Source organism: Apodemus sylvaticus, chromosome 5 (genome assembly GCF_947179515.1).
Source record: "Apodemus sylvaticus chromosome 5, mApoSyl1.1, whole genome shotgun sequence".
Classification (NCBI taxonomy): domain Eukaryota; kingdom Metazoa; phylum Chordata; class Mammalia; order Rodentia; family Muridae; genus Apodemus; species Apodemus sylvaticus.
The window spans coordinates 104,165,878-104,183,427 of NC_067476.1; the positions used below are offsets into that span (position 1 = coordinate 104,165,878).

Here is a 17,550-nt window from a genome sequence, read left to right on the forward strand (position 1 = left end):
TTCTGCTCCCTGTGTTCTGGGCCCGGGAGTGTGCCCCTTGACTGTCCTTTACATGAGGCCTTGGGCCTCAGATGACTTAGCGGTCTCCCTGAGATGAAAACAAGCTCTTGTGTGTTATCGGTTGGTGGTAAGTGTAGAGGCCTGGGGACTGCTGTTCGTGTGTGTGTGTGTGTGTGTGTGTGTGTGTGTGTGTACACGTATGTACCTATGCTGCTGTGAACAGCGCTAAGTGCTCCTTGACCATGTGTGTGTGTGTGTGTGTGTACACGTATGTACCTATGCTGCTGTGAGCAGCGCTAAGTGGTCCTTGACCGTGTGTGTGTGTGTGTGTGTACCTATGCTGCTGTGAGCAGCGCTAAGTACTCCTTGACCTTGTTTCCAGGAGCAGAGGTTGACTCTAAGGGTGGCACTCCTACAGTAAGTGTTAGTCTCCGCCACGGTCAAATTCTGTGGCCCGTAGGCATTGCTTAGAGATTCTGCTCAGTGTTTGCTGGTCCCTTCCAAAGCTGCTGCTGCTTCCCGACGCCTTCCTCAGATCTTGCATCTTTTAATTCATAAAGTAAAAACAAAATATGAATAGATAGGAAAATAACATTTTGCTGTTAAAATAGAGCTTGAAATAGTCTTTTTTTTGGAGGGGGCACACTGTGCACGACAAGCAGGGCTGCCTGCAGCCCCGTGGGCTCGTGGGTGACAGCACAAGGCTCTCGGAACTGCCATCGGACATTTGACAGCATACTCTGGCGCCACTTTAACACCCCAGAAGTACTAGAAGTCTTGAGGTTCTTCAGAAAAAAAATTAAATAGAACTCAGATGCCCACTAGGCTCTAGTCTAAGGGAACAACAGACTTACCCCACCCCTTCTGCTGCTGCTGCTGCAGTGGTGGTCCCTTCAGATGCCCACTCTGCTCAGATTTGAAAAAACAAAAGGAAAAGAAAATCCAACTCAGACTGTCGTAAGAAGCAACTTTCTATTTAATCATTCTACACAGTTTACTTTGTTAAACCTTTCTCTCTGGCAAGGAAGCCATTCCTTCCTGCCTGTCCACAGCCCTGGCCTGCCCTGCTGGGTCTCCCGGAACCCACTGGCACCAGTGAGAAAATTGCAGGGTACAGAGGACAACAGTCTGAGTCTTCAGCTAGTGTCCCATCTACTGGGTGACACTACTGCAATAATCAGTATAGTAAAATAAATGACTTTTATTTGGATAATTTCAAAATAATACACATCTATGAAAAATTAAAGTTTGAAACCAAAAATTATCCTGCATATTGAAGGATGAGAAACATTGAGTTGCTGAGCCTTTCTTGGAAGAGCCTCTGAAGAAATTGAATTTTCCCAGTTTACAGAGCATTAGCCTATATCCTTTCTTCTTCTGGGAAACAACCCTCCTAGGCTGCAGTGGACTTTGAGTCATGAGAGAACTTGGTGTGTGTGCCGATGGTTCCACGATGGGTCCCATTGCTGGGAATAGGTAGCCGGGTTCCTTGGTCCACCTGGCTAGTTATTGGGAGGAGTCCTGCCTTCTCAGGTGTCAATGAGCAGGCTCACCACTGAGCGGATTTTGCAGGCAAACCATCGCCTGAGGGGACAAAAGTATTGATAGTGGAATTGTTCAAACTCAGGGGTCTGGCGGATATCTCGGAAAAAAGCAACGTCAAGGTCAGACTCAGTAAGGATGATCAGGAGGAGGAGCAAAACAAAGAGGAGTCCCATGGTCACAAGGAGCAAACGGAGAACACTTAAAACAAACTTATTCACCTGTTCTTGCTCTGACCCGCCGTGCCCCTGACACAGGGCCCTCAGCTCTCCTCCCAGGGCCTCCGCCTCTGCTGCAGTCGGGGTGCTGGCCTCTGACTCCTTCTCCTCCTCAATGCTACACGTGGCTCCGTTGATCTGCCGCGACAGCAGCATCAGCTCCAGGCTGTGCTCCGCTACAGGGGTAGGCAGCACGCTGTCTGCAGGGCTGTAGGCTTCATCCGCGATCACAGCTACACGCTCATTGCTGTCTGCCCGGCTGCTTCTCACGTGAGGCAAGAAGGTGTCCCCATGGGAAGAGGACCGCACTGGTGTGGAATGGGCGCTGTCTCGTAAGGACTCGAGGCCTGGAGAGGCAAAAAGCACAGGAATTAGCTTTCCAGGTCACAAAATTCTTTCCTATCCAGTGACGTCTCTTCAGTTCCCTAGGTGTGTATGCCTGAGCAGTAGCTGTGGACTCCATATTTAGACATCAAGAGCAGAGCAAAAGAAGTACCCAGTGGACAGTTAAAAATGTTTCAAGTTTTCATTTGTGTCTTTCAACAACTCCTAACCTGCACTTGCCTTGGGACTCAAGCACCCAAGAAACTTGTGATGAAGAGCCGCTGCCCCAGAACTCTGGATGCTTTGGTTTCTCTGTATTTCCTGATACTCTTCCTGGCACGGCCTCCGGCATGTATGATAGGACTGCTTTCTGCGTCACTGATGAAATAGAATTCTTTAAGCCCCGGCTGTGGCATGATCCTGGCCTCTGCCCTACTTCCTTTCTTCTAGAGGGCACATGACACACTCTAAAAGGCCTGTCCCCTCACAAGGACGTCTATGACAGCCAGATCTCCAAAGTATGTCCAGCTTTGGTGCCAGCAGCCACTTCAGTACAAACTATCATGGCTTGTGATTAATCCCTAAGCTGGCTGACATCAGGAGAGCAAGTCAGAAGTCTTGGCATGTACTAAGCTGTTGGTGGCGTCAATAGACAAGAAAATGGGCGGGCAGGCATTTCTAGTAGATTGCCTGACCACCACAGTTGTTCACCAAGCATGCTAATGTTCTGTTCTTTCAACAGAAGACTGCTGTGCGGTCATTCCATATCAGCCTAGTCTGAACAAGATGTAGCCGGCACCCTCCCCATCTCTCACCCTCTCCTTTTTCCTCCCTCCATCTCTTCAGTTCAAAACCATTTTATGGATCAATTTTTATCTCTGTTGTATATGAAATTTATCTCTTTCAAAATGTTATGTATACTTAAATTATCCAGAAATACCACCATAAGCTTTTAGCATTGACTATGGAATAACATCCCACTTTGTCTTGTATTTTAAATGAAATACATGACTTTTGTTTCTTTTGTAAGTTACCATTTAGAGTATTAGGTTCCATTATGGCATTTCTAAACAATCTTTTGCTGCCCTTCCCCCACCCTGTCCTCCTTTCCCCTGAACTGCCCCACCCCAGAACCCTCTTGTGCACTTTCATAGCACCTTGTATTCTATTTTCTCAAAAAGGCTCATTTGTTTATCAAAGTCAAAGGACTCTCTTGAGTCCTTTGGCTTTAACCCACTGAGTAGTCAAAGATGACACTAAACTGTGATCCTCCCTCCCTCCCCCCCGTCGTCAGCTGCTGGGAGTGCAGATGTATGCAACCATGCCTTATTTATGAAACTCAGAGCTTTGTGCATGTGACCCAAGCATTCTCCCAACTGAGCGACATTCCTAGCCCCTCGCCACCCCCATGGTCTCCTTTCTGGCTTCATGACCCATACCCACTCACATCTCTCACATGGCAAGATTAAAAGGTAATATTTACATGAGAGAAACCACGTATTTGTCTTTGAGTCTGGGTTACCTCCCTTAATGGTTTCCAGATATTGCCATTTGCTGCAAGTTTCATATTTCAGAAAGTTCACCTGCTATAGGAACCACCATTCACCCCGCCCCTCATCAGGCCCATTAGTCTCGGGGCGCTGGGGCAAAGTGGCACAGCAAGTCAGGTGTATTTACCTTCGAGGTGCGCTAGCTGCTGCCTCTGTCCAGAAGTGGCTCCCAGTGGGCCAGGGAGGACAGGTGTTAGGACCCTACCCTGGAGCCGGGGTCCCATCCTCAGGATGCGGATGCTTAGGGGCCGACGGCAGTGGTTTGTCAGCCGCAGCTGGACGTGGACTCTGGTATGAATCTTAATTAGACTCTTTCCCATGGCAGACCAGGAACGTAGCCCCTTCAAGGGAACCCAGCGAGGCCCGGGAGGTATGGAGAGGAAATGGCCAGCTAGGGACACTCATACCACGGCAGCCCCCTCCAGCAGTGCCTTCCACCGGGGACAGCGTGCTGACTCCGCAGAGCCGCATGCCAGGCTGAGCTACAGTGAGGGGACTCGGAGAGCAGAGGCCATCCTTATCAGGGACTGGGTTCAGTCAGAAGTGCTCGCGTCCATAAAAAGCAATGCTTCCCAGCCTGCAGCTCCTTTCCTGAGGCCCCGCATGGCCCGGGCTCTCAGAGGGAAGGGGAAAGGTCACGGACCAACTATAGCTGTCCCAGAAGGCAGGCTGTGCTTTCACAGGCAGGCAGGCGTTCTCTAGGCTGTGTGCAGAGGAGTGGTCCAGGGCTGGGCCTGGGCTGTCTGTCCATGTCCAACTATTCCCACACCCCCTAGGCTGAGCACCACGTTCTGTCCCTCCATAGACACAGTGGGTAAAGGGAACTGACATTCCTGAGCGTCCCCTGGGCCTCTGTATCAGACCCTAGAGCAAAAGAAGCCATTGTCTTTGTCTTCAAAGTATCCCTGTTTGTGGAGATTTTGTGGTTCACAAACTAATGCTATATTGTTATTTTATTTATTTTTATAATTTTAGAAAGCAGATGAAGCTTTTCTAGGAAAGTCAGAGGGCAGCAAGGCTGTGGTGGCACACACCTTTAATCCCAGCACTTGGGAGGCAGAGGCAGGTGGATTTCTGAGTTCGAGGCCAGCCTGGTCTACAGAGTGAGTTCCAGGACAGCCAGGGCTACACAGAGAAACCCTGTCTCGAAAATACCGAAAAAGAAAAAGAAGGTGGAGGAAAAGAAGAGGAGGAGGGAAGAAGAGGAGGAGGAAGGAAGGAGAAGAAGAAAAGTCAGGGGCTTCTGTGATGCACCTTCAAATAAACTGACTTTACACAGCCAAAAGCGTTGGGGTTTTCGTTTGTGCCTTTTGAGGCCCTGGTCCCATCCCTCATGGCTCCTCCCTGTAGCCAGCATGTGCTTGTCAGCAGCTGGTCACCCCACCACAGCTGCAGACGGCCAGGCGGGAGAGCCTCTCTTTAACGAGCTGTGCCTTGAACTCACGGTCCCAGGTTTGGGAGGCTGAGGCGGGAGGACTGCCTGTGCTACAGCTACAGCGCAAAGCTTTGTCACCTCCACCCTAACCAAAACAAAAAGCTCTCCGTGAGCATTAGCTCCCTTCCAGTCCCAGAGCGGGCTGGGAGAGGGCTCCTTTTTACAAATGAAGCCACCACCGGTCTTGGTGGCGGCTGCCTATCCAGGCTTCTCCTCAGTTCTGTATCGGCCACAAGTGACTATTCAGGTCAGATTCATGCATCACACCCTAAAACTTAATACGAACCAGAGACCCTCTCACAGACTGATACTCATCCTTACCTGAGCAGTTCTGTGTTTGAGATGAGGTCTTGCTATGTACTTTATGCTGACCTTTAACTCAGAGGGATCCTCCTGCCTCAGCTTCCTCTGCCTCCCAAGTACTGATCACCCCACATCATTGCTGGGACTGAACACTCCGCTGTGTCCCCACCTTTTGTGTAGAACCTCCTACCCGTCACTGGGCTCTTACCCAAGAGACTGCTGTTATCTCTAAAGCAAATAAGAGTCAAGTCTCTGGTTTGAGTGAGAATGCCCCCCTCCCCAATCTTGGGTGTTTGGACACTAGGTGCCCAGTTGGTGGTGTCAAGGTTTCGGATCTGTGGCCTTTTGGAGGAAGTATGTCACCTGGGGTGGGATCTGAGATTTTAGAGCTTCACCCTATGTCAAGTTCTCGCTATACCTTGTACTTATCTGAAGATGTTTCCTCTCAGTTTCCTGTTCTGCTGTCAAGCCTGCCACTTGACAAGGCTGTCATGCCCTGCTTCTGCCATGATTCACTTTGTTTTTTGGAGACAGGGTTTCTCTGTGTCACTCTCATTGTCCTGGGATTCCCTCTGTAGACCAGGCTGGCCTGGAACTCAGAGATCAGCCTGCCTCTGCCTCCAAGAACTAGAATTAAAGGCCTGTGCCTGGCTCAAAATAAACTTTCCTACGTACATTGTCTTGGTCCTAGTATTTTATCACAGAGGCAGAAAGTAACCAATACAGTTCCTTAACTACGTCACAGTGTGCAGACACTGGTGTCATTCCCAGGAGCGCACACTCACCTTCCATGATTGAGATGTGCACAGCTCTTCTTCGTGTCCTGGGGACGCTGCTCAGTCGTGGGCCATGGGTTATAGAAGGACAGCTTCTGCTAGGGACCATCCCTGCTCTGAGGTGAAATGGATGAGAGCCATTCAGTGCACAGATAGGGGTGTCTAGATACTTAAGTTCTCTAGACCTCTGGCCCCCGAGTCTCAGTCTGTGTTAGATTCCCCTCACGTCCTTTCTCTGGACACCCAGCCTTTCTGCAGTGTGTCTTAGGGAGTGGACAGGACTGTTAGGAATAGAACCCCAAGATGAGATGCTTCTGAAATGTCCAAAAATGGTACCTGCACTTTCCCTAGCTCCCATAGGCTGCTTAGGGGTGGCTGTGTCCAGAAGTACAGGCTGGTGGACAAATCCTAGATTTCTTGGCATGAGTCTACTGGCTTGGGGAAGGCAGGCTTCTAGAAATACATGATTTGTAGACACACATGACATGGATCGTGAGGTCATTTGAGGCTTTCTGTAATGGGGTAATTCCAGAACAGCTAAGTAAGTGTCTTCAGTTTACCACATCTTTAGAACTGCAGTTCAGCTCAGATGCTCTGTCTGCTGTGGCTTGTCTTGCCTTGTGCTGGTGTTACGGGCTGTATGCTGCTCCTGAGTCCCAGCTGACATGGGTCCCCTCACTCTCCTGCCCCCTGCCTCCTTTTGTACCTATTTGGCCAGAAGCTTCACGGTGCTTGGCTTGCTAGATCTTTTGAGCTTCTGGGATCTGAGCTGGGTTGTTCTGAAAGTCCCCGCAGCCTACCTGTGTATTTCTGGCGGCTCCCGTTTGATCTTGGCACTTGACTCCATTACCTCCTTTGCAACCCGGCCACTGTCAAGTGGAAAATACAAAAAACAGCAAGAGAGGCAGGAATCAGGACCAGGCTCAAGATCTCAATTGCTTCGGCTGAGTCAAGAAATGGCCCCTGGCCTGTCCATCTCCCCAGGCGTCAGTCTTTGTGGAAAGCTTTCTTGCTGGGGCAGAGCTCTAGCATGGAGTTCTAGTCATGGTGGCTTAATTTAGCTCTTCATTGCTAGAGTCTCTGGGATGCTCCTCCCTCCACCCAGGATCTCATTATGCAGTCTTGGCTGGGAGCTCCGCTGTGTAGACCAGGCTGGCCTCAAACTCACAGAGATCTGCCTGCCTCTGCCTCTGCCTGAATTAAAGACGTCATCACCCATGCCCTGTTCCAATTTTAAATGGGAAGGATTCCTCCAGTTTCTATGAATCACCAGAAAAAAAAATCCAAAAGCTCTCAGAGAGGCGGCACACAGAAATGGCAGGTTTGTGAAGAGAGAACCCCCAGTCATGACATTACAAAGCTCCAGCCCAGCTCATTCTAGACTCTCCCAGCCCCAGGAGGCTCTGCGCCATTCGACACCCCAAGTTATGCTTTGTTTTAATTCCTGTGCTTAAAAGATCTATAAAACAAAAATGCCTCTAACCTGTTAGCCCCAGTGGCCCAAGGACAAGGAACTTCCTGGAATGCTGGGGGCCATTTGTACAATCTAGCAGCCACAGAGTAGTTTTACTTCTGTAAACAAGCTTGGTTGCCCCAACTGCACCATGTGCCTGATCACATGTATGTAGCCTTGCGAGGTTTGCCTTTATACGCCCTGGCCTAAAGGAGTTCGGCACAGCGCCATACTCTGGGAATGCTGGGCATGGACCTGGCGAGTGCCCATCATCCTGGCCAGTAGTTAATAAAGCTTGCTTTAAATTTGGCTCAAAAATTATGGTAGTGGATTTATTCTCACTTGGTGAGGTAAACTGTAAGGGAAGAAGAGACCTACAGACAGAAAGCGAGAGACAGAAAGCGAGAGAGAAGAGAGTAAAGCGCTCAGGAATTGGGAGGAAACGCCAGGCCCTGCCGTGAGCTGGTTCCTCTGTTCTCAGGATTAGGTGCAGAGTGTTCTTTAGAGAAGGGTCTGGAAAGATCTGGAATGACTACTTACGGTCAGTATTTACCTGTATCGGAACCGGCTCCCTTTGAAGAATAAATTGCTGCTGGACACTGTGCGGACTTGGCTTGACTTCTCCAGCCTGTGGCAAAGCAAAGTTTGGAGTGACACGCGGCCTAAACTACCTCACAGGTTAATGGAGGGTGTGCAGTGCAGCCTGCAAAGGTTACTTGAAATGTCCTTTCAGGTTCAAGAAAAAAGCCCTTGGCTCTCTGTGCGGGAGTGTGCCACCCACCAGGAGGAAGTCTCCACAACGGAGTGGCCACACATGGGTTTGGAAACAAGTGTTTGTTCCTAGGAATGAAATCAGGCCCCAAGACAGGGAAAAGATGGGTGGCGATCGCTTTCTTTGGATGATGCATCATTTCTTTTGGCAGAAAGGATGGGGATCTTCTGAACTCCCAGGGCCATGAGAGCCTTGAGGACTCCCTCCCTCTCCTTCCCAGGCTGCTCCTGTCAGGGACAGAGCTGGTCCCTCAGATTTGCTTCTCTCTAGGTTCACACAGCTCACTAAACCTGGGCCTTGTCCTCACAGGTGAGGGGAAGGCAGCAGCCACAGAAAACTGCTTTCTTGGCTTTCTCAACAGCAGGGAGATTCAAGTTTGCTAAAGCTTCTACCAAAAGTGTTCCCTTAGAAGGAAGCCCACACAGGGCACAGGGTGGGGCACACTGCTCGGTCAGCTCACCCCGTGCTAGTCAAGGACACAGTGAGTATTAAAGACAGAACGCCTTCCCAAGTCAGCTCTGGAACAGTTCTGTGTCCTGCTGACTGGAGTATCTCTTTCCCCAAACTCCTTCAAGATAGTAGAGCTATCACCAATGGTGGCATATCACAGTATTTGGTGATAGCAAGGGTCACCTTAACTGGAATATATTACACTATCTGACACTGTAATGTTTTTTGGACACAGGGTCCCATGTAGCCCAGGCTATCCTGCAACTTAGTTTATATCTGAGGATGGTCTTTAACTGATTCTTATTCCTCCATCTCCTGAAAGCTGGGACTACAGGATTCTGTTACTGTGCCTTGATTATGTAATGCGGGAGTATTGAACCTAAGTACTCCAGTGAATGAACTACATTTGCAGCCCAGAACAACTATTAAAATATGAATCGTAATGTTTTGTTTTAAAGCAGTGCCAAGGGGTTTGGTGAAACTTTTGCTTGGTGTCACCTCAGCCTTCTCTGGTCCATTTCTTTGTGCATATTAATGTTTCAGAGGAAAGTGGATGCAGAAGTCCTGACTCTTCCAGACTCTCTGGCAAGCAGAGTTATCTCTGGCTCAGACCTAGCTTCTCAGTAGCAGGCCAAGTGGCTACCATCTCTAGCTCTCCTGCCCTAGGCTCCCAGGCACTGGGCTCTGAGCCTCCCACCAGGAGGGAAGACCCCAAGTTCTCCCTAAGGCTGAGGTCTGAGGTCAGGACGCTGCTCTGGGTTGTGTGTGGTCTTTCATGGTACTCCTGCCTTCCAGGGTCCCACAGAGGCAGGGATTCAAATTAAGACATCCACTGGGTTTTTGTGCCACAACACCAGATCACTCTGCTGGTTTCTTGTTTCTCTGGATTGGCCTGCCTATCCTCTGGGACAGCTTCATGAGTCCCCATCGAGTGTCCACTCACTTGTAGAAGGCTTGGTTCTCAATCCCACATTTCCAGAGGTGCTTGCAGGCTTCTGGAGTTGGAGCAAAATATGTGAGAATAATCTTTTTTTCCTGCAAAAAAAAATCCCATAGAGAAACAGCTGAGGTGAGTGGAGAGACCTAGGACCCTGTGTCCTTTGGTGTGGGAGGCCCTCTAGCAGCTGGCTAGCTAGAAGAGGTTCACAACGATTTACCACCTTACACCTGGCAAGCCTAACAGAGCTCTTGGTGAGAAGCAGAACATCCATCCACCTGGCATGCCCTGTCAGGGAGAGAGCCTCATCTGACTATGTTTCCTGGAGGCCATCCTCTCTGGAGTGCATCCTCTGGGTGCTGTCAGCAGAACCGGGCCTTCCCGCCCCCACATACCTCCACCTTTGTCTCAGCCAAGGAGGCAGATGTCCTCCTCTGGACTCCTTACTCTTGGCTGCAACTATGAGGGACTATCACAGTGCCCTAGCCCTCCCTGAAGAGAAGGAAGCTGGCACTCACCTCTTTCTGACTTACATATAAATAGAAAGTCTTTCCTTCAAATTTCAGCTTGGTCACCTCATTCCTAGAAGCACAAAGAGAGTGCCCGTCTGTCACCTGGCTGCAGGCTGCTTATGCACAGTGATGCAGATGCACAGCCCACCCGACTGGAAGGGGCTCCAGGCACAGACACAATTTTAGCCAAAATTAGAACTGGGAACAAGACAGTAGCGCAGTGGCCTCAGAGAACAGTCATTGAGACAGTTCAGCCCACAGCCTTCCAGTCAATCACACTGTAATATTGGGGTGAGAGGAGGATTTCGGGCTCATCAACAGTGGCTAGAAAGGGCAACATTGGCACGGAAAGTGAGTGCAGGAAGAGGGCACCATTGCCAGATTTGATTCATAGCACAGGTGCATTATCTGATGGGACTGTCAAATAGAAGACGCCACAGATAGCTGATGAGGCCAAAGTTGAAGATCACAGCAAATAATGAAATACAACGCATCCAGGTGCTGAGGTGCTGAGTCTTTCAGGTGACTGTGCCACTGGATGGGAATGCGGTTTAATGCAGACAAATGTCACACGATCTCAGGGAAGGGTGGGGCAACATACCAAAGAGAGAGGACAGATTACATGGAACAGCCGTGCAGGGTACTGACCAGGAAAGGGGCTTAGGGGTTATTGTAGAAAAATCCTTGAAGCCACCAGCCCAGTGAATGGCTGCAGTAAAAGAGGCAAACAGGATACTGGGGTACGTCACCCGTGGGACAGACACAAATCAGAAGAAGTGACATGGTTACTGTACATGGCACAGCCTGGACCTCACCTCCACAAACTGCTTTCAGCTATTGGTTAGGGAGGCTCCCAGAAGCCCCCCAAACAGCACAGGGTATTGTTGTTACTCTTGGTGCCCACAATAACCATATGGGAAGGTTGTATTGCAGAAGATCTAACACTTTGGTTGCAAGACAGAGAAATCAACCTGGAAACTTCCTTCTAGGTAGCTCTCATAGTGCCCAAAGGTGGAAGAGAGCTACCAATGCACTCACCCAGTGATGGCCCCTGCGGCAACAATACTAACTTGCCAAGCAGGGTGTGCCCACTGGTATTCAATAGTGGTAGAACTGTTGGGTCCTAACTAACTGCTTTTTGAGTGGATTTGAGGCCTGCACCAGAGGAATGGAAGCCTAACGCTGTGAAAGTAGTCAAAAAGCCATTGCTGGTGAGGTTATAGGTTCTCCTGAACCTATGTGCTGCCGAACAGATTGTTTTCTAAATATCTACATGTATATCTTAGGTCAGTGAAGCTGCTTTTTGCAAGATCAAACCAGCTAGTAATTCCAGAGCAGATGGGGGAGGGGCACGTGGGGATCCAACGGTAGCTGTGGACCTACATGGCTGCTGCGTGTGTTTGTGTGTGTGTGTGTGTGTGTGTGTCTCCCGATAGGTTGCACATGCAGGCAGCACTAACTGGACTCTGGCTATATTTAAACGGGATGGGCACTGCTGTTGAAGGGCTCAGTGAGAAATGGTGCCAAGCCTGGTGACCTAAGTTTAATTCCAGGGCCCACATGGTAGAAGGAGAGAACACACTGTGAAAAACTGTCCTCTGACTATCACATGTGTGCTCTGGCATGTATAACCATTACATACAAAACACATAAATGTAGTGAAAAACTGTTTTAGCAGTGTGGTGGTGGCACGTGCCAAGCACTGGAGGCAGAGGCAGGCAGATCATCTCTGAGTTTGAGGTTAGCCTGGTCTACAGAATGAGTTACAAAACAGCAAAGGCTACACAGAGAAACCCTGTCTCAAGAAACCCCAAAACAACAATAACAATAACAAAAAAACCCAAAACAGATTTTTTTTAAAAAAAAAGGATAAAAAAAGTGCTAGGCATATACCTTTAATCCCAGTAGATTTTTTAATGCCTCTGGGAGAGGCAGGTAGATCTTTGTGAGTTTGAAGCCTGCCTGGTCTACATAGCAAGTTCCAGGTCAGCCAGGGGGCTATGTAGACAGAAGCTGTCTCAAAAAAACAAAACAAAACAAAACAAAAAACAAAAAACAAAAAACCAACAAAGGCCCTGAAGGAGAGGCATTGTGGGTGTGTGTGTGGTGTGTGTGTGTGTGTGTGTGTCACGGAGTGGCCGGAGGAGTTGGGATGGATAGTATCAAGATACATTGTATATGTGGACAAAATTGTTAAGAGCCGGGCAGTGGTGGCAGCACTTGGGAGGTAGAGGCAGGCAGATCTCTGAGTTCTAGTCCAGCCTGGTCTACAGAGTGAGTTCCAGGACAGCCAGGGCTACAAAGAGAAACCCTGTCTTGAAAAACCAAAAAATAAAATAAAATAAATAAAAAAATAAAAACAAAAATGAAATTAAAAAAGAAAGAAAGAAAGAAAGGGACAAGGCAGCAAACGGGTCTCGAGATATCCACATGTCAACACACAGAAGTCTGTGCCCAGCCACCCGCAACTGAAACAAGGAGGGACGCAAGGTGGGTCGGTGCACAGTGGCTCCTGCATACACGATGTGACAGGGAGAGGAGGGGAAGAGTGGGGATGTGACTCTCAGAGGCTAAGTGACATGGAGCCCCGAGGATGGAGGTGTGGGAGACAGCAGTGTCTGAGCTCTTGCAGACTGAGCGCAGAGGCGCTTTACGTGTCATGGGTGACATTTAATTGTCTATGAACCTCTCCCTCCCTCGTCAGAAGAGTAAGGGCATTAGGCTGCATGGAGAGGTGCTCCTGAATGGCCTTAGTTACGCCAGCTGTGGTCCTCAGGGAGTCACAGACCCACAGACTTAGTTCACTTGGGGACTTCCCTTCCTTATGTGGGCTCTGGTTGGTGGCTTCCCTCGAGATCAAACTCCAGTGCCCTCTCTGTCTGCAGAGGCTGCTGACTCTCAGGGACACCCTTTGAAAGGACAGGATCCCACGGAGAAGACCACTACCTTGATCAGTTCATTCTCAACTCAGGGCTTTGGGAAAGGCTGCAAACCACAGCTGCCCATCACAGACAAAGGACATGGGTACCATAGCCCCTCCTTAGTTAGTGATGTACGAGGAATCTGTTCTGGAGATGAAGACAGACACTCACCATTTAATGAAGTGGACCCTCTTGTTTCCTTGAAGAACAACAAACCCGAAAGGAGTGAAGGCCAGAAACGCAGCATTTCCTGACACATCCTGTAAGAGGGAAAGACTTCTCACTGGGCCATAGAGGTGCAGGCATAGAGGAGAAAGTGGAAGACATATTACTCTAAGTCTATGGTAGTGGAAAAAAACCTTTGGTTCTAGCATTCAGGAGGTAGAGGCAGGAAGACCAGAGGTTCAAGGTCATCTTCAGCTACATAGTGAGTTCAGGATCAGCCTAGGCTGCATGAGAAGCCAGTCTCAAACACCACAGATAGACACCCATGCTATTTGTAGGCGAAGCAGGGATTTTTAGTAGGTCACCGTACGATGTGCAGGGCATTTCAGAGCACAAGACCACGGCTCAAGTCCCAGCAGATGAGCCTCAGTGTGATGGCAACTGTACTGTATGATGGGTGACATCGTACAATATGTGGTAATGAATGGCACCAGCCTCTGTGGGCTGACATGCACAGCCAGAGACAATGTCAAGACCATTGTCTGCTGATGGGATTTTAACATAATATAGTCACTTTGGGAAATAGTTGGGAATTTTTTCCAAATGGTTAGATACAGAGTTACTACATGACCCAACAATTTCACTTTTAGGGATATGCCCAAGAGAATTTTAACATTTAACATGCATGAACGTTAATACTACAACTATTTAGCGTAGCCTAACACTGTGAGCAGTCTAGTCCAGCTGCGGAGAAGAATATTCATCAATCAGTGGGCACATAAGCAAGAGGCATGGAGCAGAGCACTGGGATTTTACTCAGCAGTAAAGAGGAATGAGGTTCTCATATATACAACATGGCTGGACCTTTATGGGATCATAGAAGTATTTTAAAATTCGATGGTTGGGGTGACTGAGTGTACTAAAAAGCACTGACTGCACTCTGAAAGGGTGAATTTTATAGTGTGTGTGTGTGTGTGTGTGTGTGTGTGTGTAAATGGTTACTAATCAGGTCTGCAATCCAAGGCTGAGGCAGGATGATCCTAAATTCAGAGTAAGTTCGAGGGTCAGTCTGGGTAACTCAGTAGGAAGTTAAAGAGGGTTGGGGATATGATTCAGCGGCACATGCAAAGCCCTGGGTTCAATCCCAAGTTCTGCCAAAACAAATCAGCTAACAGAGGCAACTTATCATTGTCTCTGTGTACATAATACCATGGGAGTAATACCTCAGGGAAGTTTAGATGGAGACAGAAGCAGCAGCAACTGGATGAGCAGAACTGCCCACGTCTGTCAGCACCGGGCCGGGGATCCCACTGAGCAAGTGGGGTGACATCAGAGAGCTTGGGGCTTGGTTCCCCCAAGGGGAGGGTTCTGGGTGGAAGAGGCTGCCCACTGGAGGGCCACTGAGCTTCCTTTGGAACAAGACATTGGGTCAGGATCTGCTTTCAGGATACGTGAGTGAGGATGGAGATTTCTGGAAAACCTTGTTATCAAGTGGGCAGTTCTGGTTTCTCTCAGCTTCAGAGCTTGCTTGCCATCCAGGCACAGACAATTAGCCTGACTGGCCTTAGAGACGGGGATCCTCTGCAGGGCCCAGTGAGCCTTACCTCAAGGGAAAAGGCATTTGCCTTAAAGCTGCCTCACAGAGTCAGGCTTGCAGGTGTGAGCATCTGGGCCCAGGAATATGAATGCTCTCCAAACCTTAGGGACTAAGTTCATCACTGCCATTTCCTCTGGGCTGTGGAGAGCCAGACACTTGGCCATAAAGCACAGGGTCATTCAACCCAAGGGCTTAGCGAAGGGCTTTTAAAAGAAGACATAAGCCTGGCTTCTTTTGAGTCAGGTGTCTGGCTTCCTCCTGCCTGTCACCAGTGCTTGGAGGTGACTCACAACATATGGGAACAAGGCACAGCATACAAACATGGTTCCTGCCTGCCAGCAGGTGGCAGGCCTAACTTGACTGGACTGGCATAAACATGGCAGCCGATCTGAGATAGAGGGTTGGCATTGGAAAGCATTCTGGCCCTGTGCGGGGTGGACTCAGACAAGAGATGCAAGGGGCACAACCTCATTGTGTTTGCGCTCATGTAGAACAGGCTATAGGAAGATTTAGCAGATATGGTATAAAACAGTGATGAGGGCTATGGTGGGGGAAGTACGTCCTGACTTTCCTTATAAGGGAAGGCTGGAGTAGAGGTGGAAAGGGTGCCTCATAGAGCCTCCTGAGGCACAGGAAAGGGCTAGAAGGAAGAGCAGCGACAGCAGTGGCTCTTAACCTTCCTGACCCTGTGACCTTTCAATAGATGTATAACCTTTTAACCTCATGTATGATGAACCCCATCCATAAAGCCATTTTGTTGCTACTTCACAACTCTAATTCTGCTACTGTTATGAATCGTAATGCGTAATATAAATTACTCATCTTTAGAGCTTGCCACCCCAGCACAGATATCTGTGTTTCCCGATAGTCTTGGGAGACCTCTGTGAAAGGTCACCCTAAAGGGATTGTGACCCACAAGCTAAAAACCACTGGGCTAGAGGGAGGGTCAGGCCTGGAGAGAGAAAGTGGAGATTTTGTAATGGAGAAAGCAGGGAAGAAGCCAGGTGGCTGGGAGGGCCTCTGTTGTCTCCGTCCTTGCTAGAGCAACCGCAATCAGGCAGAAAGGCCACAGGCCTGTTAGGTCCAGGTCTGGCTGCACTGTGTGACTGTAGCTAAGTCCCTTAGTTTCTCCACATTTTAGGTAGGGCTGATACCTCAGAAGTTCTGCATAGTGGGCGACCATTTCACCAATGGCTGTGTCAATAAGATCACAGCTACCAAGACTCTTGGACTTCAGACAAAACCCCAACATTTCATCTTCTTTCCTCTGATATTGACAACTTTGTAGTTAAGAATTGGGTGTGGAAGCAGATCTTCAAGCAGGAAGATCTGGATGGTCATGAATTTGAAGAGAGTAGAAAGGAAGGCACTGGAGGCTGTGACATGGCAGAGGTGAGGCGCAGGGAATGGCCTCTCTCCGGCCACAGCAAAGGCTGGAGGTGGGGTCCTGCCAGGCCAGACACCCACAGGCAGCCTCCCTCTGGTCCTAGGCCCAGACAAGGACACTCTGGCAGAAATCAACCGTCAGCATGCACAGGACCAACGTTAGCTTCTTAATCAGTCCAGGAGAACAGAGCCCAGCCGAAGCAGTCTGCTCTCATTTAATTATCAAAACGATCCCACTTCCATCCTCCCTGGGGCCGCATGCCCCAGATTCCCTGGGCCCAGTAATTGCCTCCCTGTTAATAGAAATCATCAGTATTTATTACCCTGACGGTGCCAGCTTATTCCAGCTCTCCTTGTAGCGACATTAAAGGGTGCCTCACGTCACCAAAGTGAGGCTACTTAAAGATAAGAGTGAGGACTTCTGAATTGCTCTGTCTTGGAGGACTGAGGAAACACTGCCAGGGCCTAATAAAAGGACCTGAGGGTCATGTGTGACCTGAGGGTCATGTGTGGCGTCTGCAGTGGGGCCCCGGCATAGCCCAGATGAGCGGAGGCCCAGGTCTGGGAATGTGGGATAAAAGTCTCTCCCTTCCCCCACAGCAAGTCTCTCAGGCTTCTCTCCTATACAGCCACACAACAGTGGAAATGAGCCGAGTTCCAAGTTTTCCTCTGCCTCTCAGGGTCTTGTGAACTACGGCCTTCTAGTACATCAACTTCTATAAAACAGGGAGAAGATTGCCCACCCGGCACCGTCTGAAGAGTGAGTAAAAATTAACAGGAAAGTACCACTAGCTCTGAATGGGAATCGGCCTGGGTGTATCCTCCTCTCCCTCCTTTGGAGGAGTTGAAAAGCTATGGCAGGTAGGATTAGGCCACACACAGAGAAGTGAGGCTGGTTCCTTTTCTAACCTCTTCAACCTCTGGGTGCCCATGATGGACAAACTTGTCAAAGTCAAAGCTGAGCCAGGAGTCCACGGTTCAGAAGTATACAATGGATTTAGGTTGTGGCTGCCAGTACCATGGCTTCCACAAGCAATAGCAAAGACTGTACCTACCAAGGTCTGCTGCCTTGCTCTGAGGCACCACCTACCTACCTTTGAGTGCTGTTACTCTTACTCCTCTTACATGAGGCCTCAAGGGGACTGGACTCCTTGTCCAGTGGTACCTTCTAATGACCACACCTGTCTTTAGGACAACTTTTCTGTGCAA

At 49.2% G+C, this 17,550-nt stretch overlaps 1 protein-coding gene across 1 annotated transcript in view; it reads right to left on the reverse strand.

The window, feature by feature from the left end:
• Window positions 1-358: 358 nt before the first annotated feature.
• The window catches only part of Frmd5 (FERM domain containing 5), a 39,232-nt gene continuing 22,040 nt past the window's right edge, over window positions 359-17,550 (reverse strand). The window contains exons 7-13 of the mRNA XM_052183411.1: window positions 13,365-13,453; window positions 10,279-10,342; window positions 9,767-9,858; window positions 8,155-8,229; window positions 6,949-7,017; window positions 6,158-6,264; window positions 359-2,107 (exon numbers count right to left, since the gene is read on the reverse strand). Coding sequence (XP_052039371.1) covers window positions 1,530-2,107; window positions 6,158-6,264; window positions 6,949-7,017; window positions 8,155-8,229; window positions 9,767-9,858; window positions 10,279-10,342; window positions 13,365-13,453 — 1,074 coding nt within the window. The 3' untranslated portion in view covers window positions 359-1,529. The remainder of the gene's footprint in view (window positions 2,108-6,157; window positions 6,265-6,948; window positions 7,018-8,154; window positions 8,230-9,766; window positions 9,859-10,278; window positions 10,343-13,364; window positions 13,454-17,550) is intronic.